Source organism: Mixophyes fleayi, chromosome 9 (assembly GCF_038048845.1).
Source record: "Mixophyes fleayi isolate aMixFle1 chromosome 9, aMixFle1.hap1, whole genome shotgun sequence".
NCBI classification, from domain to species: domain Eukaryota; kingdom Metazoa; phylum Chordata; class Amphibia; order Anura; family Limnodynastidae; genus Mixophyes; species Mixophyes fleayi.
The window spans coordinates 19,307,564-19,331,435 of NC_134410.1; the positions used below are offsets into that span (position 1 = coordinate 19,307,564).

At 40.3% G+C, this 23,872-nt stretch overlaps 1 protein-coding gene across 1 annotated transcript in view; it reads right to left on the reverse strand.

Annotated features, from left to right (window-relative positions):
• The window catches only part of LOC142102132 (uncharacterized), a 39,762-nt gene extending 16,261 nt beyond the window's left edge, over positions 1 to 23,501 (reverse strand). Inside the window, exons 1-4 of the mRNA XM_075186777.1 lie at positions 23,372 to 23,501; positions 17,748 to 17,888; positions 16,895 to 17,134; positions 11,541 to 11,598 (exon numbers count right to left, since the gene is read on the reverse strand). Of these exons, the coding sequence (XP_075042878.1) occupies positions 11,541 to 11,598; positions 16,895 to 17,134; positions 17,748 to 17,804 (355 nt within the window). The 5' untranslated portion in view covers positions 17,805 to 17,888; positions 23,372 to 23,501. The remainder of the gene's footprint in view (positions 1 to 11,540; positions 11,599 to 16,894; positions 17,135 to 17,747; positions 17,889 to 23,371) is intronic.
• Between the last annotated feature and the right edge of the window lie 371 nt (positions 23,502 to 23,872).

Sequence of the window (23,872 nt, forward strand, 5' to 3'; positions counted from 1 at the left end):
ATTCCATTACCAGTTAATACATTTAGGGGTATAATTACTAAACTGCAGGTTTGAAAAAGTGGAGATGTTGCCTATGGCACCCAATCAGATTCTAGCTGTCATTTTGTAGAATGTACTAAATAAATGACAGCTAGAATCTGATTGGTTGCTATAGCCAACATCTCCACTTTTTCAAACCCGCAGTTTAGTAAATATAATGTTCTCTTTGGAAGACCGTAGCTCCTCTGGGACATTCACCGTACCCTGTCCTGGCTGTGTCACCCCAAAACATACGGGTTTTTTTTGGACACCAGCTCAGTCGCACAGATCCCACCACTAACCAATATAGAACGGCTTTCCCACCCTCTGACCAATCGGAGCAAAGATGCTCTGTATTGATTAGAAGCTGGCAGGCCTCCCTGTGCATGATACATAAAGGCTTGTCTAGCCTGTGATATTCTATTACTCCGATTGGCTATATTTTGCTACTAGCCCGTAACTCTTAAAAGATGCTTATATGCTATGGGTCATTTACGAGCTGGGCAGCACGGTGGCGTAGTGGTTAGCACATCTGCCTTACAGCACTGGGGTCATGAGTTCAATTCCCGACCATGGCCTTATCTGTGAGGAGTTTGTATGTTCTCCCCGTGTTTGCGTGGGTTTCCTCTGGGTGCTCCGGTTTCCTCCCACACTCCAAAAAACATACTGGTAGGTTAATTGGCTGCTAACAAATTGACCCTAGTCTGTGTGTCTCTGTCTGTGTATGTGTGTATGTTAGGGAATTTAGACTGTAAGCCCCAATGGGGCAGGGACTGATGTGAATGAGTTCTCTGTACAGCGCTGCGGAATTAGTGGCGCTATATAAATAAATGATGATGATGATGATGATGATGATGATGAACAAGTGCCAAGCTGAAGAAGTACATGGATCTGTGAACTAAGACGTCTGTGTGCGCGGGGCTTGATAAAGTTTGTACTGGCCAATGGGAAGCATTGGATTGGGAGCGTTCTTTGCTGAGTATGGGTTAGTATGAGTGCATCTAGTGTCAAACAAATATGGGAAAAAATTAACTTTCGTTTTGTGGGACAAGATTATTTACAAAAAAGGGGGGATTAGATTAGTCACCAAACACCAGAGAACCACTTCTAACAAGTGTAGATGTCGGGGTAGAATAAATGGATAGGTACATGGGTAAGAGAATGGATAGTGTGTAAGTAGGAACACTCATACATTAGTTGGGCAACATCAGGAAAACAGCATGACAGAGGGTATAGGTGTATTGGTACGGATACAATAAAAGGACAGGTGTTTAGGGAGGATAGAATTAAGGGATAGCTATATCGGTAGAGATACATTAGTAGAACAGGTGTTTTAGTGAGGATAGAATTAAGAGAGAGACACATTAGTAGAGATGTAGTAATTAAACAGGTGCTTAGTGAGGATAGAATTAGGGGCAAGGTATATTGGTAGAGATGCAGTAGTAGAACAAGTGTTTTAGTGAGTATCTAATTAAGGGATAGATATATCGGTAGAGATACATTAGTAGAACAGGTGTTTTAGTGAGGATAGAATTAAGAGAGAGACACATTAGTAGAGATGTAGTAATTAAACAGGTGCTTAGTGAGGATAGAATTAGGGGCAAGGTATATTGGTAGAGATGCAGTAGTAGAACAAGTGTTTTAGTGAGTATCTAATTAAGGGATAGATATATCGGTAGAGATACATTAGTAGAACAGGTGTTTTAGTGAGGATAGAATTAAGAGAGAGACACATTAGTAGAGATGTAGTAATTAAACAGGTGCTTAGTGAGGATAGAATTAGGGGCAAGGTATATTGGTAGAGATGCAGTAGTAGAACAAGTGTTTTAGTGAGTATCTAATTAAGGGATAGATATATTGGTAGAGATACAGTAGTAGAACAGGTTTTTATTGAGGATAGAATTAAGGGAGAGATATATTGGTAGAGATTCAGTAGTAGAACAGGTTTTTAATGAGAATAAAATGAAGGTATAGACATATTGGTAGAGATGAAGTAGTAGAACAAGTGTTTTAGCGAGTATAGAATTAAGGGATACATATACTGGTAGAGATACAGTAGTAGAACTGGTTTTAGTGTGGATTGAATTGAGGGATAGGCATATTGGTAGAAATACAATAGTAGAACAGGTTTTAATGAGGATAAAATTAAGGGATAGATATATTGGTAGAGATGCAGTAGTGGAACAGGTGCTTAGTGTGGATAGAATTAAGGGATAGATATATTGTTAGAGATACAGTAGTAGAACAGATGTTTTAGTGAGTATAGAATTAAGGGATAGATATATTGGTAGAGATACAGTAGTAGAACAGATGTTTTAGTGAGTATAGAATTAAGGGATAGATATATTGGTAGAGATGCAGCAGTAGAACAGGTGTTTTACTGAGTATACAATTAAGGGATAGTTATATTGGTTGAGATACAGTAGCAGAACAGGTGTTTTATTGAGTATATAACTAAGGGATAGATATATTGGTGGAGATGCAGTAGTAGAACTGGTGTATAAGTGAGTATAGAACTAAGGGATAGATATATTGGTAGCGATGCAGTAGTAGAACAGATGTTTTACTGAGTATAGAACTAAGGGATAGATATATTGGTAGAGATGCGGTAGTAGAACTGGTGTATAAGTAAGTATAGAACTAAGGGATAGATATATTGGTAGAGATGCAGTAGTAAAACTGGTGTATAAGTGAGTATAGAACTAAGGGATAGATATATTGGTGGAGATGCAGTAGTAGAACAGGTGTTTTACTAAGTGTAGAACCAATGGATAGATATAGAGAATGATGAAGTAGCAGAACAGGTGTATAAGTGGGGATAGATTTATGAGATCAGTATATTGGAAGGGAGGCAGTAAGAGAACAGGTATATCAGTATGGATGGAGTAAATAGAATTGTATTTACAGGGATGCAGGAAAATCATAGCTACATCAGTGGATTTAGCGTGATGGGGCAGGTGTATTATTACACTTATAGGACCTCATGTAGATTTGGGCAGATGTCAATTTTTGCGGCATATATACATATATACGCATTTCCATACAGCGCGTCTTCCACAAAATGTGTCCACATCTAAATTTGTGTGTATCATAGACTTGCATCCCCTCGAGCCTAGAGAGCAGGAACTCGTCATTTCCATTCGGACTACTGCAGGGAAGAAGATTTTCATTTGATTTTTGAATAGGTGAACAATGGATGTGGGTTTGTTTGTTAGGAATTACATTTTATATGGAAAATGCAACACTTAATTACATTATAATGTGTACAAACATGGTAATGCAACTTTCAGCTTTCACATTTACTAATAAGTCTGTCAAGCCGCATCTCTGCGCTACCAACCGGCATTTGTACAGGCATTTGTATAGCTGATATACACCTGGTGCAGAAATCCTGCTGCTTTGGAGTTGGACATACCTTGAGATACGTCGGACTTGACATACACACACATAAGAAAGCTTTTCATGCAACAGAATCTTTAAGTGCATGTTCAGATTTCAAAATATCATTCTCTATATAAGGCCCACAGAGAGCAAGTGTATGAATGGGGATATAGTGAGGAGACAACTGTAATATTAGTGATAGAGTAAGAGAAAAGATGTCAGATGAGTGCAAAAAAACAAGTGTATTATTAATGACGTAGTAATAGAACAGGTCTATCAGTGGGGACAGAGGTTTTACTAAGACCATAAATGGTTAAATCAAGGGCAAAGGACAGATATATGAGCAAAGACAAAGTAAGAAAACAGGTGTATTAGTAAGGTGTAACAGAATAGGTTCTTTCAGTGATGATAGGGTGAAGGGACTGGGGCATAAGTAGAAATATGGTAATTGCACAATTATGTATTGGTGGCGATAAGGTGAAGGGAATTTTGTATTTGTAGGGATACAGTAATAGATTAATTATAAATCAGTGGCGAAAAGGTAAAGCATCCGGTATATTAATAGAGATATCTGAAGACAACAGGTGTATCAGCTTGCAACGATGGCACAGGTGTGTTAGTAAGGATACTTTAAAAGAACAGGGGGTAGAGGTATTAAGCTCCGATTTCTGCAAGTCACCAGAGACCGGCAAGTCTGCCTTTACAAGTCATCGCTGCTTTAAATTTCTTCTGCAAAGTGGCAGATGTCTGGCGACTTGCAGATATTGTAACTTAATACATTTACCCCAAGGTGTTTATTATGCAGCAGGTGTATGATGGACTGGTGGATTAGTAGAGATACAGTAAGACAACAGGTGTATAATGGGACTGATGTATTAGTAGAGATACAGTAAGTCAAGAGGTGTATGATGGGACTGATGTATTAGTAGAGATACAATAAGACAACAGGTGTATGATGGGACTGGTGGATTAGCAGAGATACAATAAGACAACAGGTGTATGATGGGACTGATGTATTAGTAGAGATACAGTAAGACAGCAGGTGTATGATGGGACTGGTGTATTAGTAGAGATACAGAAAGACAACAGGTGTATGATGGGACTGGTGTATTAGTAGAGATACAGTAAGACAACAGGTGTATGATGGGAATGGTGTATTAGCAGAGATACAATAAGACAGCAGGTGTATGATGGGACTGGTGTATTAGTAGAAATACAGTAAGACAACAGGTGTATGATTGGACTGATGTATTTGTAGAGATACAATAAGACAGCAGGTGTATGATTGACTGGTGTATTTGTAGAGATACAGAAAGACAGCAGGTGTAAGATGGGACTGGTGTATTAGTAGAGATACAGTAAGACAACAGGTGTATGATGGGACTGGTGTATTTGTAGAGATCTAGTAAGACAACAGGTGTATGATGGGACTGGTGTATTTGTAGAGATACAGTAAGACAGCAGGTGTATGATGGACTGGTGGATTAGTAGAAATACAGTAAGACAGCAGGTGTATGATGGGACTGGTGTATTTGTAGAGATCTAGTAAGACAACAGGTGTATGATGGGACTGCTGTATTTGTAGAGATACAGTAAGACAGCAGGTGTATGATGGAACTGGTGTATTTGTAGAGATCTAGTAAGACAACAGGTGTATGATGGGACTGGTGTATTTGTAGAGATCTAGTAAGACAACAGGTGTATGATGGAACTGGTGTATTTGTAGAGATCTAGTAAGACAACAGGTGTATGATGGGACTGGTGTATTAGTAGAGATCTAGTAAGACAACAGGTGTATGATGGACTGGTGGATTAGTAGAAATACAGTAAGACAGCAAGTGTATGTTGGGACTGGTTGATTAGAAGAGATACAGTAACACAACAGGTTTTTAGTTGAGATACAGTACAACAGCAGGTCTATGATGGGACTGGTATTAGTCGCGATACAGTACGCCAAAAGGAGTACAATGGGATTTGTGTGTTAGTAGAGATACAGAAAGACAACAGGTGTATGATGGGACTGGTGTATTAGTAGAGATACAGGAAGACAGCAGGAGTATAATGGGACTGGTGTATTAGTAGAGATACAGGAAGACAGCAGGAGTATAATGGGACTGGTGGATTAGCAGAGATACAGAAAGACAGCAGGTGTATGATGGGACTGGTGTATTAGTAGAGATACAGAAAGACAACAGGTGTATGATGGGACTGGTGTATTAGTAGAGATACAGAAAGACAACAGGTGTATGATGGGACTGGTGTATTAGTAGAGATACAGTAAGACAGCAGGAGTATAATGGGACTGGTGGATTAGCAGAGATACAGAAAGACAGCAGGTGTATGATGGGACTGGTGTATTAGTAGAGATACAGAAAGACAACAGGTGTATGATGGGACTGGTGTATTAGTAGAGATACAGTAAGACAACAGGAGTATAATGGGACTGGAGTATTAGTAGAGATACAGGAAGACAGCAGGTGTATGATGGGACTGGTGTATTAGTAGAGATACAGGAAGACAGCAGGAGTATAATGGGACTGGTGGATTAGCAGAGATACAGAAAGACAGCAGGTGTATGATGGGACTGGTGTATTAGTAGAGATACAGAAAGACAACAGGTGTATGATGGGACTGGTGTATTAGTAGAGATACAGTAAGACAACAGGTGTATGATGGGACTGGTGTATTAGTAGAGATACAGAAAGACAACAGGTGTATGATGGGACTGGTGTATTAGTAGAGATACAGTAAGACAACAGGTGTATGATGGACTGGTGGATTAGTAGAAATACAGTGAGACAGCAGGTGTATGATGGAACTGGTGTATTAGTAGAGATACAGTAAGACAACAGGTGTATGATGGACTGGTGGATTAGTAGAAATACAGTAAGACAACAGGTGTATGATGGACTGGTGGATTAGTAGAAATACAGTAAGACAGCAGGTGTATGATGGAACTGGTGTATTTGTAGAGATCTAGTAAGACAACAGGTGTATGATGGGACTGGTGTATTTGTAGAGATCTAGTAAGACAACAGGTGTATGATGGACTGGTGGATTAGTAGAAATACAGTAAGACAGCAAGTGTATGTTGGGACTGGTTAATTAGAAGAGATACAGTAACACAACAGGTTTTTAGTTGAGATACAGTACAACAGCAGGTCTATGATGGGACTGGTATTAGTCGCGATACAGTACGCCAAAAGGAGTACAATGGGATTTGTGTGTTAGTAGAGATACAGAAAGACAACAGGTGTATGCTGGGACTGGTGTATTAGTAGAGATACAGGAAGACAGCAGGAGTATAATGGGACTGGTGGATTAGCAGAGATACAGAAAGACAGCAGGTGTATGATGGGACTGGTGTATTAGTAGAGATACAGAAAGACAGCAGGTGTATGATGGGACTGGTGTATTAGTAGAGATACAGAAAGACAACAGGTGTATGATGGGACTGGTGTATTAGTAGAGATACAGGAAGACAACAGGAGTATAATGGGACTGGTGTATTAGTAGAGATACAGGAAGATAGCAGGTGTATGATGGGACTGGTGTATTAGTAGAGATACAGTAAGACAACAGGAGTATAATGGGACTGGTGTATTAGTAGAGATACATAAAGACAACAGGTGTATGATGTGACTGGTGTATTAGTAGAGATACAAGAAGACAGCAGGTGTATGATGGGACTGGAGTATTAGTAGAGATACAAGAAGACAGCAGGTGTATGATGGGACTGGTGTATTAGTAGAGATACAGAAAGACAACAGGTGTATGATGGGACTGGGGTATTAGTAGAGATACAGAAAGACAACAGGTGTATGATGGGACTGGTGTATTAGTAGAGATAAAATAAGACAACAGGAGTATAATGGGACTGGTGTATTAGTAGAGATACAGAAAGACAACAGGTGTATGATGGGACTGGTGTATTAGTAGAGATACAATAAGACAACAGGAGTATAATGGGACTGGTGTATTAGTAGAGATACAGTAAGACAACAGGTGTATGATGGGACTGGTTTATTAGTAGAGATACAGGAAGACAACAGGAGTATAATGGGACTGGTGTATTAGTAGAGATACAGGAAGACAACAGGTGTATGATGGGACTGGTGTATTAGTAGAGAAACAGGAAGACAACAGGTGTATGATGGGACTGGTTTATTAGTAGAGATACAGGAAGACAACAGGTGTATGATGGGACTGGTTTATTAGTAGAGATACAGGAAGACAACAGGAGTATAATGGGACTGGTGTATTAGTAGAGATACAGGAAGACAACAGGTGTATGATGGGACTGGTGTATTAGTAGAGATACAATAAGACAACAGGTGTATGATGGGACTGGTGTATTAGTAGAGATACAGGAAGACAGCAGGTGTATGATGGGACTGGTGTATTAGTAGAGATACAGGAAGACAACAGGTGTATGATGGGACTGGTGTATTAGTAGAGATACAATAAGACAACAGGTGTATGATGGGACTGGTGTATTAGTAGAGATACAGGAAGACAACAGGTGTATGATGGGACTGGTGTATTAGTAGAGATACAGGAAGACAACAGGTGTATGATGGGACTGGTGTATTAGTAGAGATACAGGAAGACAACAGGTGTATGATGGGACTGGTGTATTAGTAGAGATACAATAAGACAACAGGTGTATGATGGGACTGGTGTATTAGTAGAGATACAGGAAGACAACAGGTGTATGATGGGACTGGTGTATTAGTAGAGATACAATAAGACAACAGGTGTATGATGGGACTGGTGTATTAGTAGAAATACAATAAGACAACAGGTGTATGATCTGACTGGTATTAGTAGGGATGCTGTTAGTGAACAAGCGTATCAGTGAGGGACTGATAAAACAGCACATAAAGACAAGAGATGTTTGTGATTCATTAAGAGAATACATACATTAAAAGAAAACTTTTGTAAAATTCACAAAAATAACAACATTTTTGCAACAACATAATAATAAACATTTGCATGTATTTAATATAACAAGGAAAATATATATAAATCAGAATTTGCTATAATGTTCAAACGTGTCATACCTGTTTATTGATAGTATATTTTATTACTGTTCTATTTACGTTAGCTAGAACAATCAACAAATCATCAAAACTATAGTTCTGGGTATTCTGTAAAGCTTAAGAGTTTGTAGGAAAGTCTGCATAAATATCTTTTTCCATATGTGATATTAAATAATGTCTTGTATTGCTGTGAAACATATATTAAAAGTTGTTTTTTTCATGATAGAGAATCTGCCCTCATCTATTATCAAAGAAAGTGACAGTCCAGGGAAGTCCTCCTTGGGGTGTCTACAGGGCCCATATGCAATAGGGGGTTTATACTACAATATTTGTGGTGGTTGTGAAAGCTTTATTCTTATGATATAATCTGTGACTTCAGTGTGATGCCATTAGTCACTTATATGCTAACTTGTTTTATTCTGTATTAGAACGCTCTGTGAAACCATGCCAGGGTTTGGAAGGAGTTACTGCTAATGTTATACAGCAAACCAGCTAATGCCCACTATTATACATGTCCTTTCTAGCCCCTAAAATGCTTCTGTACATTCACTTTAAGCCCAGTAATTTCGGTGCACCCACAATAATACCATACTTGCCGACTCTCCCAGAATGTTCGGGAGACTCCCGAAATTCGGGTAGGTTTCCCGGACCCCCGGGAGAGCAGGCAAGTATCCCGCATACTGGAGCTTACTCCCCAAAAGACCCGATTCGCAGTGAATTGCGGCATTTTGTCACGGGGGCGGGGCCAAAATGACGCGATTCGCCGCGCCCCCTCCCGCCCTCCAACCACGTTCCCTGTCCGGGATCTCCCGGAATTCACTTTTTAAAGGTAGGCATAGGTATGACTAATACATCTACCATCTGACTATACCCCCACATGTACTATGCATATAGTATGTATAAAATGCTATAATAACACATTTCTGCAGCCAATCTGAATGCAACACAAGTCATATCTAAGAACTGCATATTTATCTCTATGTTTCACCAATATCATGCCCATGATTTAACAATTTAACAATGCCCTAGGTCAGTGTTGGCTAACCTGTGACACTCCAGGTGTTGTGAAACTACAAGTCCCAGCATACCCTTCCAGCAATGAGCTGTCATATATATTGGCAAAGCATGCTGGGACTTGTAGTTTCACAACACCTGGTGTGTCACAGGTTAGCCAACACTGTCCTAGAAACTGTGAGTAAATTTGGCAATCCACTTGCTCATATCTTTTTATCTAATACAGCCATTATTTTACCTAGAATGGTAGTTAAAGTACAAGTAACAAATAAATAAGAGTAAAAAAGTAATTAAATTCAGCATAAAGCCATTTTTATGTTGTACAATTTTAATGATAAATTAGATGAGAGAAGATATTCTATCGCTGCAATAAGCAGTGACAAAAAAAATTCAATGTTCTATAGTTTATTTAAATGTTTTTTTAACTGGGTGCTGCAAACGCGAAATTCAAGCTATGAGTTTGAATTTCAAATTGGAGTCAACAGCTTAGCAGTTAGAAAACACACACCTTGTTAGTGGTAGAGCCATTCAATATTTTAAAGACTGGTTAGACCAAAAGTACGAGTTAATCGAGCTAGCCCCGTTTTAATGAAATGTCGAACTGGCTGAATCAGTCCAAACATGTCTACCCAAAAGGACTTGTCTGGTTCATAAATCATATAGTATGTATCTAGGTCTATGTTTTGGTGTTTTAATGCTTTGGGCTAGATTTATTAAAGTGGAGATGTTGCCTATAGCAATCAATCAGATTCTAGCTGTCATTTTGTAGAATGTACTAAATAAATGAGAACTAGAATCTGACTGGTTGCTATAGGCAACATCTCCACTTTTTCAAACCCGCAGTTTAGTAAATATACCCCATTGTCTTGTTTGTAGCTGTGACTAGTATGCAATGGTTAAGATTAATTAATATCCAAACACAAACAAAGTGCTCGTCTTTGATCTTCCTATGTATGTAGGTATGCTCTATTTTATATAAAGAGTAAAAAGAAAAGTAACAGATTAGGAAAACCATCAAATGAAGAAGAGGGGTAAGAGCATCACATTTCATTGTAAATCAGCCAACATGAGATAAAATCTGTGGCAGATGGAGACTGGTGATATACTTTACTTTAGATCTCATCACCATTAATCAAGCTGTAAGAAAATCGAAAGGGTGTGTGAGTAACAAGAGATTAAATATGACGTAGTTCACTGAATCAGTCGATTATATGAATGGGAATGGAGGACAAGTTTAATCTGAGCTGGTTAAAATGAAGTCCTTAGAAGGTTGTATATTCTAATTGTCCAACAAAAGTCAAAACAATGCTATAATGTGTGAAACCAACCTATGTTCCTAATCTGATTGTTTTTCCAAAAATCCGTTTGTAGGGGGAATAAAATGTGATCACAACATGATTGATAACGTATCCAGTCATAATATTTTATAACTGTTGCATGTACGGCCAGTTTAAGATGATCTTGGACCCCAAGAAGTAATTTAGCAATGAGCCTCCTTCTGTTCATAAGCCTTGTTCTTGATCAACTCATCGTTGATTAGGCTCCTCGTCCAATATGCTTGATTAAGGCACTGTGTAGAGTCCCAGACAGGACCTAAACTGGACTACATGGCTTTTAATCTGCCTGGTCACACTTTATTCCTGTTCCAGTCAATTGTTTAATTATTACACTACTATTTCACCAGTTTAATCTTGCAACCCTTGAACCCTACAATGTTACTGTACATCCAAGGTTGTAACCTGAGCTATACTTATTATTGTAATTTAGCATAGGTCTTACCAATAAATGAACATGGAGGAAGTATAATAATTAAGATTAAGGGGTATATTTACTAAACTGCAGGATTGAAAAAGTGGAGACATTGCCTATAGCAACCAATCAGATTCTAGCTGTCATTTTGTAGAATGTACTAAATAAATGTTAGCTAGAATCTGATTGGTTGCTATAGGCAACATCTCCAACCCGTAGTTTAGTAAATATACCCCTAGAGTATGTTATCATTTTTCTGTAAAAGGCCCGCAAGACAAGACTGAAAACATCAATGTGCTTTCCATAAAATGTCACTTACTACGAATAGGAACTTACCTGTCAACTTTTCTGCTGTGTGGGTACTCCAGGACTCAATAATAAGCGAAAAAATGCCCTGCAACAAAACAAGAAGCTCCACATGAATAGTGTATAAACACATACAAATTAAATATTAGCAATGAGTTTCAGCAGTAAGGGATGTGGAAACATTTATAAGTTTGCATATAGAACAATCAATATGTGAATGGCTAATTCCAAAGCACGTGTAAAGAAGTGCTGATAATGACCTGGGCCTGATTCATTAAGGATCTTAACTTAAGAAACTTCTTATTTCAGTCTCCTGGACAAAACCATGTTACAATGCAAGGGGTGCAAATTAGTATTCTGTTTTGCACATAAGTTATATACTGACTGTTTTTTCATGTAGCACACAAATGCTTGATAGCTTATTTGTACACTGAAATTTAAAGTTGATATTTGTGTGCTACATGAAAAAACAGTCAGTATTTAACTTATGTGCAAAATAGAAAACTAATTTGCACCCCTTGCATTGTAACATGGTTTTGTCCAGGAGACTTAAATAAGATATTTCTTAATTTAAGATCCTTAATGAATCAGGCCCATAGTTTTGTCCAGGAGACTGGAATAAGAAGTTTCTTAAGTTAAGATCCTTAATGAATCAGGACCCTAGTATTTAGTTATATAAAGAGTAGCAGAGTTTGAAGCAAGTGTGTTCTGCCAATCAGTGCTTGTACACTCACTGATCATCCCTGGCTGTTACTGTAACATGAATTGGTTGTTACTGTCGGACAAAAAAATAGGTGCAAAAAATGATTTACCAAACTTAAGAGACTGTGATCAGGAAACAAACGGCAGGACAGAGGTTGGATGCAGAACAGAGATGTGGTTAGTGATCAGACTGAGGTGACACAGACAGGTTGTAGTGACCAGTACAAGGGACAAAGTAATTATAGTGAGGGGACAAAGATAGAGAGTAGTTATCAGAATGAGATATGAGAGGTTATTATGAGTAGTGATTAGAATGAGGGGACAGAAACTGGACAGAGCCTGGTAGCAGTAATCAGAGTGATGATCCATAGACTGGGAGTAGTGAGCGGATTGAGGGGACAAAGACTTAGAGTAGTGATCAGAATGAGAGGCCAGAGACTGATTCTCAATGATATGGGCACAGAATATTATTAAGCATATAGAGCCAGTCCTATTACTGTTATAATTACCAATTAATGAAAAGCCAAAGTTTGTTGACTGGACAAATCTACCAAATTCACCAACAAACCAAGTCAGGAAAAGGACAGACTGTTATGTCTTGTCCTGGACATATTAAATCATCACTCCCACTGGAGGAAATACAGATTATCATCATATCTGGTAAAGATGACTTTCCCAAAACTGAAAAAGGATCTTTGTCAATACAGACTAAGAGGCTCATTTGGAGGTGAAAGTATGTCTGTGTTTTTCCATACTGGGTTAATGTATGGAACACCCACTACATGGGGATCTAAGGGTTGCATGGTGGCTGAGTGGTTAGCACTTCTGCCTCACAGCACTGGGGTCATGAGTTAGATTCCCGACCATGGCCTTATCTCTGTGGCGTTTGAATGTTCTCCCCATGCTTGCGTGGGTTTCCTCCCACATTCCAAAAACATACTGGTAGGTTAATTGGCTGCTAACAAAATTGACCCAAGTCTGTGTCTGTCTGTCTGTCTGTCTGTGTGTGTGTATGTATATTGGGGAATTTAGACTGTAAGCTCCAATGGGGCAGGGACTGATGTGAATGAGTTCTCTGTACAGCGCTGCGGAATTAGTAGCACTATATAAATAGATGATTATTATGATGATGATGATGATGATGAAGGGTTGCCCATGGTAGAGATGAAACATCATTAGAACTAGGGACAGATTATGTCAACACCTGCCACAGACTAAGAGGACCCTGCTAAAATATGATTAAAAAATAGTACTGTAAATAGTGGCAAGAATAAGTATCTTATGTTGTGCAATTAATATGTACATATAAGTGTAGAGAAAGTACTGTGATGAGTAACTAGTATGGATGATGAGTATTGTGAATGGTGTGAAGAGAAAGTATTTTTGACAAGTAAGTATTTCCAGTGGTATCAGAAATAAGTATAGTATGGAAAGTGACTACTGTAAGTGTTAGCAGTAGTAAGTGTGGGATGGACAGTGAGTACTGTGAGTGGTGTCAGCAGTAAGGATAATATGGGCAGTGAGTACTTTGGGGTGTTGTGAGTAACCGTAGTAACCTAATTTCTGCTCCATAAGGAAATAGAACCAGAGATAGAACCAAGTTCTGCATGATGTAAAAATACAACCATAATTGCCAACTCCCGGGAGAGTATGGGAGCCTCCCGCATCTGCCCACTTCCTAGTGAAGTGGGCAGAATTAAATCCAAAATGCTGCGGTTCCCTGAGAATCTCGCATTTGCGTCATCATGTCACGGGGGTGGGGCCAAGATGAAGCAATTATCTGAGCCCCGCCCCCACCTCCCCTCAGCAGCTCCCGGACGCCGACTGCCATAAGTTGGAAAGTATGAATACAACTATATAATGTCTCGTAGAGAAATAGCTTGCACAATGAAGAAACACAACTAGAGGGAGTCTGATGATAAAAGGTTTTGTGACATGACCAAATTCAAGTAAAGGACACATGACAGACAAACAGCCTGCAACATGAGGAGCAACAGTTAGAGAGTCTCTGATAGACAAAGTTTCTTTGACATGAGGAACCACAACTAGATGGCGCCCGATATACAAAGAGTCTATAACATGAGGAACTACAGCTAGAGGCGCCCGATTGACAAAGAGTCTGCAACATGAGGAACTACAGCTAGAGGTGCCCGATAGACAAAGAGTCTGTAACATGAGGAACTACAGCTAGAGGCGCCCGATTGACAAAGAGTCTGCAACATGAGGAACTACAGCTAGAGGCGTCCGATAGACAAAGAGTCTGCAACATGAAGAACTACAGCTAGAGGCGCCCAATAGACAAAGAATCTGCAACATGAGGAACTACAGCTAGAGGCGCCCGATAGACAAAGAGTCTGTAACATGAGGAACTACAGCTAGAGGTGCCCGATTGACAAAGAGTCTGCAACATGAGGAACTACAGCTAGAGGCGCCCGATAGACAAAGAGTCTGCAACATGAAGAACTACAGCTAGAGGCGCCTAATAGACAAAGAGTCTGCAACATGAGGCACTACAGCTAGAGGCACCTGATAGACAAAGAGTGTGCAACATGAGGAACTACAGCTAGAGGCGCCCAATAGACAAAGAGTCTGCAACATGAGGAGCAACAGTTAGAGGGTCCATGATAGACAAAGTTTCTGTGACATGAGAAACCACAACTAGATGGCGCCCGATAGACAAAGAGTCTGCAACTTGAGGAACTACAGCTAGAGGCGCCCAATAGACAAAGAGTCTGCAACATGAGGAACTACAGCTAGAGGCGCCTGATAGACAAAGAGTCTGCAACATGAGGAACTACAGCTAGAGGCGCCCGATAGACAAAGAGTCTGCACATGAGGAACTACAGTTAAAGGGTCCCTGATAGACAAAGGTTCTGGGACATGAGGAACCAAAGTAGATGGTGTCTGACAATAAAAGGTTCTGTGACATGAGGAAACACAAGTAAAGGACACATGAAAGACAAAAGTTCTATAACTTGAGGAACCAAAATTAGAGAGTGCCAGATAGACAGAGAGTAACATAAGAAATTACAATTATGGTGATCCCTGATAGACAACAGATCTGTGAGAAACTACAACTAGACAAAGGTTCTGTGACATGAGAACCACAAGTAGAGAGTGGCAGATAAAAGTTATGTATCATAAGAAATTGCAACTAAAAGGCAACTGATAGACAAAGGTTCTGCGACATGAGGGGCCCACAAATGGACAAAGGTTCTGTGACTTTAGAAATCACAACTAAAGGGTGTCCGATAAAGGGTCTGTGACATGAGAAGCTACAACTAGAGGGCACCTGATAGACAAAAGGTCATCAACATGAGGAACTACAATTACAGGGACTTTGATAGACAAAGGTTCTGTGGCATGACAAACCTCAACTAGAGGAGCGACTGATAGACAAAGGTTCTATGACATGAGAGACTGCAACTGCACAAACGGCACAAAGGTTCTTTGAAAATGAGGGACTACAACTACAGGGCGTCCAGTAGACAAAAGTTCTGTCACATGATAAACCACAGCTAGAGGGCGCCTGATAGATAAAGTTACTCTGCCATTAGGAATCACAACTAGAGGGTGCCTGATAAAGGTTATGAGACATGAGAAACTTACAACTACAGGGCATCTGATAGACAAAGGTTCTGTGACATGAGAAGCTACAACTAGAAGCCACCTGATAAACAAAGGCTTAGCAAAGGGTCTTTGATAGACAAAGGTTCTGGCAAGACAAACCTCAACTAGAGGAGCGACTGATAGACAAAGGTTCTATGACATGATGGACTATAACTGCACAAACGTTCTGTGACATGAGGGACTACAAAGGACTGGACAAAGGTTTTCTGAAATAAGGAATCAACAAGAGGGTGCTTCATAGAAGAAGATTTTCTTCACATGAGGAAACACAACTAGAGAAAGACTGATGGATAAAAGGTTGTGTGGGATGTGCAAACACAACTAGAGGGTGTCTGATAGATAAAAGCTCTATTGCATGAGGATAAACAACTACACAGGTCATTGTCAGGGGTACATTTTATAAGTCTTGAAGCACCAAACAAGTGAAGAATTTTTTAAATATTGTGTGTTCATGTTACCATGTTAACAACTCTTACTCTGATCCAGAGGCCTAGATATTTCCTCCCATACAGTAAGATACAGACTGAAATGCTAATGGTCTCTTTCTTTCAATCTTTATTTAAGATGAGCTTTAACATAGATAATTATTTCGAGATTAGAGTCCAATGTTGTTTTATTAAAATTGATATTATTTTTTATCCTATTTTATCTACCTATAATTTTCATTTACATGTGATCATAAAAAGAAGAATAATAAAGATTATTGGAAAGGTCACAATTTCACTAGGTACTTATAGAATACTAAAATAACAGCTAGCTGCTCATTAATTGTGATTTGCTTATGGTGGATGTTATTGGCTCGCTGAAGATCAAGTAAGGCCTCTACTGAAGTGTTACATGTGAAATTAAACTAGTCCACTTTTTGGACTACAATAAATATGAATGCCTTTACTATCAATGATGTTTGTGAAGTCTTTAGGTGGGTCATAGTAGAGTCTTTATTTTAGCAGCTGCTAATCCTGGACCCAGCCAGTCTTAAGAAAGATCCAATACAGGACAAGAGTTGTGACTTTACAAATACTGATAGATCATAAGACAATACTCTTACTTACCGGCCACTTGAAGTGAAAGGGGACACGTACGGGGTTGCTGGCTGCTATGGCCCCTGGCTCCACAGCCATCAAGTCACTCAGAGCCGACCCAAATGTGCAGGGGGGATCTGGGGACACCACCGACTGAGCATGCTTCAAACACACCCGGAAGAAGAGGTGACAGGAACGGCCATTGACACATACACCACGGGGACTGCTGAATGAATGGACCTTCAGTTCAAACACCCCTGCTAGATGGACCTGGGGACAGAGGAACAATACTCATAAGCATGTGTCATGTAACTCATAGGCTTACATAGCAGTACCACTGGGATATACTCCAAAATGCGGTCAAGTGCAAAAATACCCAAGGGGGCAAACATATTTTTGAATTATATGTGATATCTATAATTAAAATATTTTGCATAATACAAAGGGCAATGTTAAAAGTACTACACCAAAAAGTTAACATCTGCAAACTAGAAACTGTGAGAGCTTCCTGCAGGATGACACAGAAGCTTCCATACTCTATCTGAGCTACATACATGAAGGATCACTTTCCTAAAGAGCTGTGGTATGAGAATCAGTAATTATACTAATATAACCTATAGAAGAATACCTATACAAGGGATTATAAAGTAATCACATATTGATAGTCCAATACCAATGGGGCATCTATGACATTTAAATAATCTTGCACCACTGGTGTGAGTGAGACAAACCAGGAGCAGATATTAGAGGTAAGATACCCCATATCCATCTTTAATTGGTGCATACTGGTTTGACGCGTTATACTTCGACATTAAAATAAGAACTGCGCTGTACATAGGACATTTCACATTAAAAAGCTAACTGCGACACAGTCTATACTCACCATTGGCAGGAACAGTATCATCACCACAACTAAGAACAGGGGAGCCTTTGCTGTCATATTGTTCCCTTTAATGGATAACTCCAAGGATGAAGTCCAATGCTCAGGGGTCAAGTTAGCAGCGTTTTACTGGAGCACAAGAGTCTGTAGAAATAGGAAAAATCAGCAAACCAAGACGGATATTTGTAAAGGCAGAGAGTAGACCAGGACCACGCATTAAGAGGTGGATGTATTGCAGAAAGAGTTCTATGCGCAGAATTGGCAGCTGGGCAACTGTCAAGTAGACCTGCGTATGTACCAGGCACAGCAGATTGGTAAAGATGGGTATATATCCGAGAAGCGGAGCTGCTATGTAGAGCTGATTGGTATATACCAAACAGGCAGGTAGAGCAGGCTTGCAGTATTCTCTGTAAATATATCAATGAGTCTTGTAGAAGTAATGTAAATATGCCAGGCAGGCAGAGCTGTGGCGTAAGATGCGTTGTTATCCCATCAGGCAGGCAGTCATAGAGAAGCTGATGGGTTGGTATCAAGCAGGCAGGGCTCTCTTGTAGAGCTGATGAATGAACTGTAGAGAGCGACTCTTGTGTGGTCTTTTGTCTAGAGAGGTTGTCTGTCTTGGCTGTGACTAAAGTCCTCCTAAGTCAATGCCAGGCTTTATACAGTGCCTCCTGTTCTCAAATAGCCCCCTCCCCTGACACACTCCTCTCACCCCCTCTCATTCCCCTCTGTCCACCCCTTCCTCCTCAAATCACACTTTCTTTGATCAGCTCTCCTAAACCCCGCACTAAACAAATTAAACCCCGATCCCAAAGAACATCAAGAACAATGGTCTAACTGGACCTCAGAACCTAAGCGTGTGCTAACAATTGTACTTATTATATACGCCAATGTTCTACGTCTTTTACTAGTTATGAATAAAGTACGGATATTTTTTCTCTTCCATATATGCCAACATTGAACAAATATACAAAACCCCAGTTTTGTGCACTTTATTGCCTGTACATGGTACACACAGTTTCCGTGCATCCTACGAAGCTCGCGATGTATTGTACACAATACTAGAGGTGGGTAAATTAGTAAATTAAGAGTAAACTTTCCCTATTGCAGACAAAATTAGATACATTCAGTAGTTTCATCTTCTGTAGAGCAGAAAGGGTTAATTTTGAAGTCTTTTCAGACTGTGTCATTGTGTCAATTGTTATCTTTACATGATATGATGTAGCAATATACATTGATACACTTATTTACCTTTTGTAACTCTTTGTTGTATTTACCATACTGTATTATTAAATGTGTTTATGCAACATTGGCTGTATTGTGATGATTGAAAGCAATGTGATGACTTTTGTTGTTAGCGCATGTTTATGTTGTGAACTTTATAATACACAGAAGTAAGTAATACATGTGTACCGTGTAAATGATACAAAGAACACACTTCCCCTGGCGTGTGTCATACTCACTCCTCTATTATTAAGGTGCGTGTGTTTGTTAAGGAAGCGTGTGTATGAGGGGGGGGGGGGGGGATGCTTTGTACTGCAGAGAACTTGTTATGGATGGCTGGGGGTCTTTTGTTACTCAGTAAAGTCCCAGTGAATAGAATGAGAGGGGGGCGGGGGTGTCAGCTGTATGCTAATAGCAGGCACCTGTCTCTCTCTCACCCAGCACACTTCTGTCTCACCTCACTTTCTCCAGTATCCTGCTTCCTTCCTTCTGCCCCTTTGTCCGACTTGCTGCCTTTATGTCCCTTTGTCTTGTTATTACAGGATTCAAGTGTCACCCACATCTATTTTTTATTAACCTACATTAACACTAAAAACTGTTACCCTACTGATGACTAGTAACTTATAGTCTAAAAACTGCCCCCAGTTTGAAAACCTGCACTTACAATACAGCAACTGCTCCCCTGCCTGCTCTTACTGTACCCCCAAAGTGACCAGACACACCACAAGCCATACAGTGCTCCTTCATCCCTGACCAGGCAATCCAATCATCATCATCATCATCATCATCATCATTTATTTAAATAGCACCAACATATTCCGTAGCGCTCTGCTAAAATCCCAAACTGCACCTTCATTACCTACAGGGGAGGGCTGGCAAATTTTAGCCGGGGGGCAAGACTCAACTCAGCAGCCTAATTTAAGGGAAAAAAAATGCAGGTGGCTCAGCGATCCAGCCCAAGGTACCTACTATAGGACCGGCCCAGGGGGACAGATGCCCCCCCCTGCCCTCCAGCCCAGACTGCCCCTGATTACCTACCAGCCAAAACCCAAACACTGCAACACAACTGCACCTCTTTGTGTCCTGCACCCGCAATATAAAAACTACTCCCCATTACTAATCTGCACCCATAAATCAGCAACTGAACCCCATTACTGACCTGCACCCATAATCCATTACTGATCTGAGCCCACAATCTAAAAATAATCTAAATGCTGTTCCCCATAAGTGACCTGCACCTGCAACCCAACAACTGATCCCCTCATCCCCTCTACCGATCTGTCCCGGATTACTGATGTGCTCCAGCAAACCAAAACCTGCTCCCTATCAGTATGTGCACTTACAGTCTAAATACTGCTCCCCATTAGTGTTCTGTACTTAAGAGTCTAAAAACTGAACCCCTCTCTGTGTGTCTCTCCATCCGGCACACACCACAATAAAGACTAGCAACTCAATACTACCATCTGTAATGTTATCGGTGACCACGTGTCTGTAGCCCGGCCATCTGACCCACAATATCACACCCGAGGCAATAGTGGGAGAGACAGCACTGAGCGCTATATGCTATTAGGAGCAGTCAAGATATATGATATTAGAGGATACAGTACATAGATAAAAGGAATATAGATGTGAGATATATGGATAGAGTGAATTAATAAGAGGAGAAAGGTATGTGTGAGATATTTAATAGATTGCTAGAACAATAGAAATATGGGATATATATTAAATATATAGTGTGTGTATATATATATATATATTTAGATGAATGTAACAAGAGTTATAGGGGCGTATTCAATTGTTAGCGTTAACGCTAACAAACGAGCGCTCAAAAAATCTAACCGTTAATACGGTAATTACTCGCGGAGTTTCAGCGAGTAAACTACCGTATTAACGCTTTTCGCGCGCAATATTACCGTATAAACGGTAATATTTTTCGAGCGCTTGTTTTTCAGCGTTAACGCTCACAGTTGAATACGCCCCATAGAGTGCTATAATGAGGGCAGAGATATATGTCTTATAGGGGTCTATTTATTAAGACCCCCCCCTCCGATAACAGAGGGTGAAAATGTCACCGGGGCAGCTCCCTGGTGATACTGGATGGCAACGGTAGGAGGAGTCTTACCATTCACCAAGCCAGACCTGGGTCCATCTACACATGCTGGATTGGGCATGCAAACTGGAACTGGAAGCCCAGAACAAAGGTTCCAGTTCCAGATACACCCCCCCAAAAAAACTATTTAAAAGTTAAAAAGTAAAAATAAAATATAGGAACTCCTCCCCAGAAAAATGATTTATTTCAATAATAAAGCATTTATTCCTGTGGGCAACTCTGTTAAACTCAACCACTAGGTGACTTAGAGGTAGGGAGTAGAACAGAGGTATTGTTGGGTTCTTAAATGCCCCAGGGCCCGGCCCCCACAACAAAGGGCCCCATATATGTACTCACTCCTACCAATTACGGCAACATACTAACAAAAGAGGAACTTTCTGTTTAATATATGTATACAGCTGCTGCAACAATTTAAGTATATCATATGTATTGCTACTGGTCAATGTAATAATACACAAACAGGGCCAACCGGCGTTACGCAGGTCCGATTTGTAATGTGTAGGAGTTTTTATATATTAGCAAACTTGGGGAAAAGACCAAAAATGTTATTTAGAAAATATTGCGTTGTCGTTATGTCGCATTGTCACAAGGTTTCCTTTCAGCAGTCAAACTATTTTTTACAATCCCAAAATTATGTTTTTAGTATTTGTCGCTCTGTCCCTTGTCGCATTGTCGCTATGTGGTCTAATAGCTTACTTTTCTAAACTAAATAACTACCGTATTTCCCCATGTATAAGACGCACCTTTTCCCCAAAAATTTTGGGTCTAAAACCTGGGCGTGTCTTATACAGGGGTAGCGGGGATGCAAGGGGGGGCAGCATTACAGTGGCAGCGGGGGATATTGAGGGGGAGCGGGGCAGCATTACAGTGACAACAGGGGGGGATCCAGGGGGAGCGGGGCAGCATTACAGTGACAGCGGGGGGGATCCAGGGGGAGCGGGGCAGCATTACAGTGACAGCGGGGGGGATCGAGGGGGAGCGGGGCAGCATTACAGTGACAGCGGGGGGATCGAGGGGGAGCGGGGCAGCATTACAGTGACAGCGGGGGGGGGGGATCGAGGGGGAGCGGGGCAGCGTTACAGGGGCAGCGGGGATCCAGGAGGAGAGGGACAGAGGCAAAGTGGCAGTGGGGATCCAGGAGGAGGGGGACAGAGGCACAGTGGCAGCAAGGGGTGGGGTGTGGGGGGGCAATTGCCCGGCTGCTCTGATCCCAATCAGAGCAGGCCATTACACTCTCCCTGCCTTTTTTGACAGCTACCGTAATATTTTTTTAAAAAAAATTCGGGGCCAAAATTAAGGTGCGTCTCATACATGGGAGCGCCTTATACATGGGGAGATACGGTATGTAAGATTTGCCAGCTTTACCTTGAGAGCTGTGGAAGATATTCGTTAACAAACAAACAAATAAGGAAACAAACTTCTTTGTTTATATATATATAGTGATCTGCCCCATTACATTAAAAAGATAAAGTTGTGGTTAGGCCTACGTGCGAGAAAATATGTTATCGATGAATAGAAAATAGTAAGAAATATAGACTCTTCCCTATACTACAATTCTTAGCCAGCCGTCACATAATAATACCTTATAAGGACAAGTACCGTATCCTATATGAGATTATGTGTGGATGTAACAGTTATCCATTCTGTTATAAATGTCACCATACACATTCAATCAATATCTTTGGCGCCGTATACTTGTAGTCAATGACCAAATGTGTATTCTTATAAGGTGCTGTTACTAGTGACAAAGTACCTCTTAGATATAAGAAGATAGCAAAACCTTTGCCATATGAAATGATCTATATCAAACATCACTCAATTTAAATGCACAAGGTCAGACAAATGCAAGAATTTAATGTACAGGGTGATTCAAAAGTTGCAGTACACCCTTTTATTTCAAAAACTCTACAGGAATTGGGCCGATTGGCCGATTTCAAGATGGCGCCCATGTTTGGTACATACCGTAAAAGATAGACCCCGTCACCCATACCTTACTGGAGTATCCAGGTTTCCCAATTTCCTGTAGAGTTTTTGAAATAAAAGGGTGTACTGCGACTTTTGAATCACCCTGTATAACACCATATTATGGCCACAATAATAATTGCATAAAATATAACAGCAGGTCTTATCATCAGCCCCTGCCATTTAAAATCATGAGTCAATATGAGTAGTGTCCTACAGTCCTCAGTTCTACAACATCACTCATCAGTGTTGGGTATTAGAGCATTATCGCAGAGATACACTGAGTATATTCAGACAAAGTTTCATGTGGTTCCGTTGCGTAAGTACTCACGGTTTAATGTCCATCCATTCAGTATTAACATTGAAATATGAAAGAAGTCTCTGTAATGAACGTGGACCGTCTCTAATCTCAATGGGGTTGTAATCCACGGGTCCCCTCCGTCCCTCCAGCATGAGAGACTGTTTCTCCGTTAAGGTGATTAATTTCCTTTTCCTTTGGAATGCAACGTGTGTTCTAAATGCTGAACTTCCTGTTTGGCTAATGCAGGATGGAGGGCATGACGTCTTAAGAGTTCCATTGTATACACTGTCTGGGAAATGTCCTTGTAACTTCTCCAATAATATTAATGTAAGAGTACATGTATTAGATCTCCAACCAACGCGTTTCACCTTTCAGGCTATCTCAGGGATAAGAGTATCATCATATTTTGTATGTATAAATAGTGTTTAGCTCATTGTCCAATCCAATCGTTTGGGACTTGTATACGCCACCTATTTGCAACTTGGTCAATAGAAAACCTCCATACATACTTCTCATTGTTAGCGATGAATG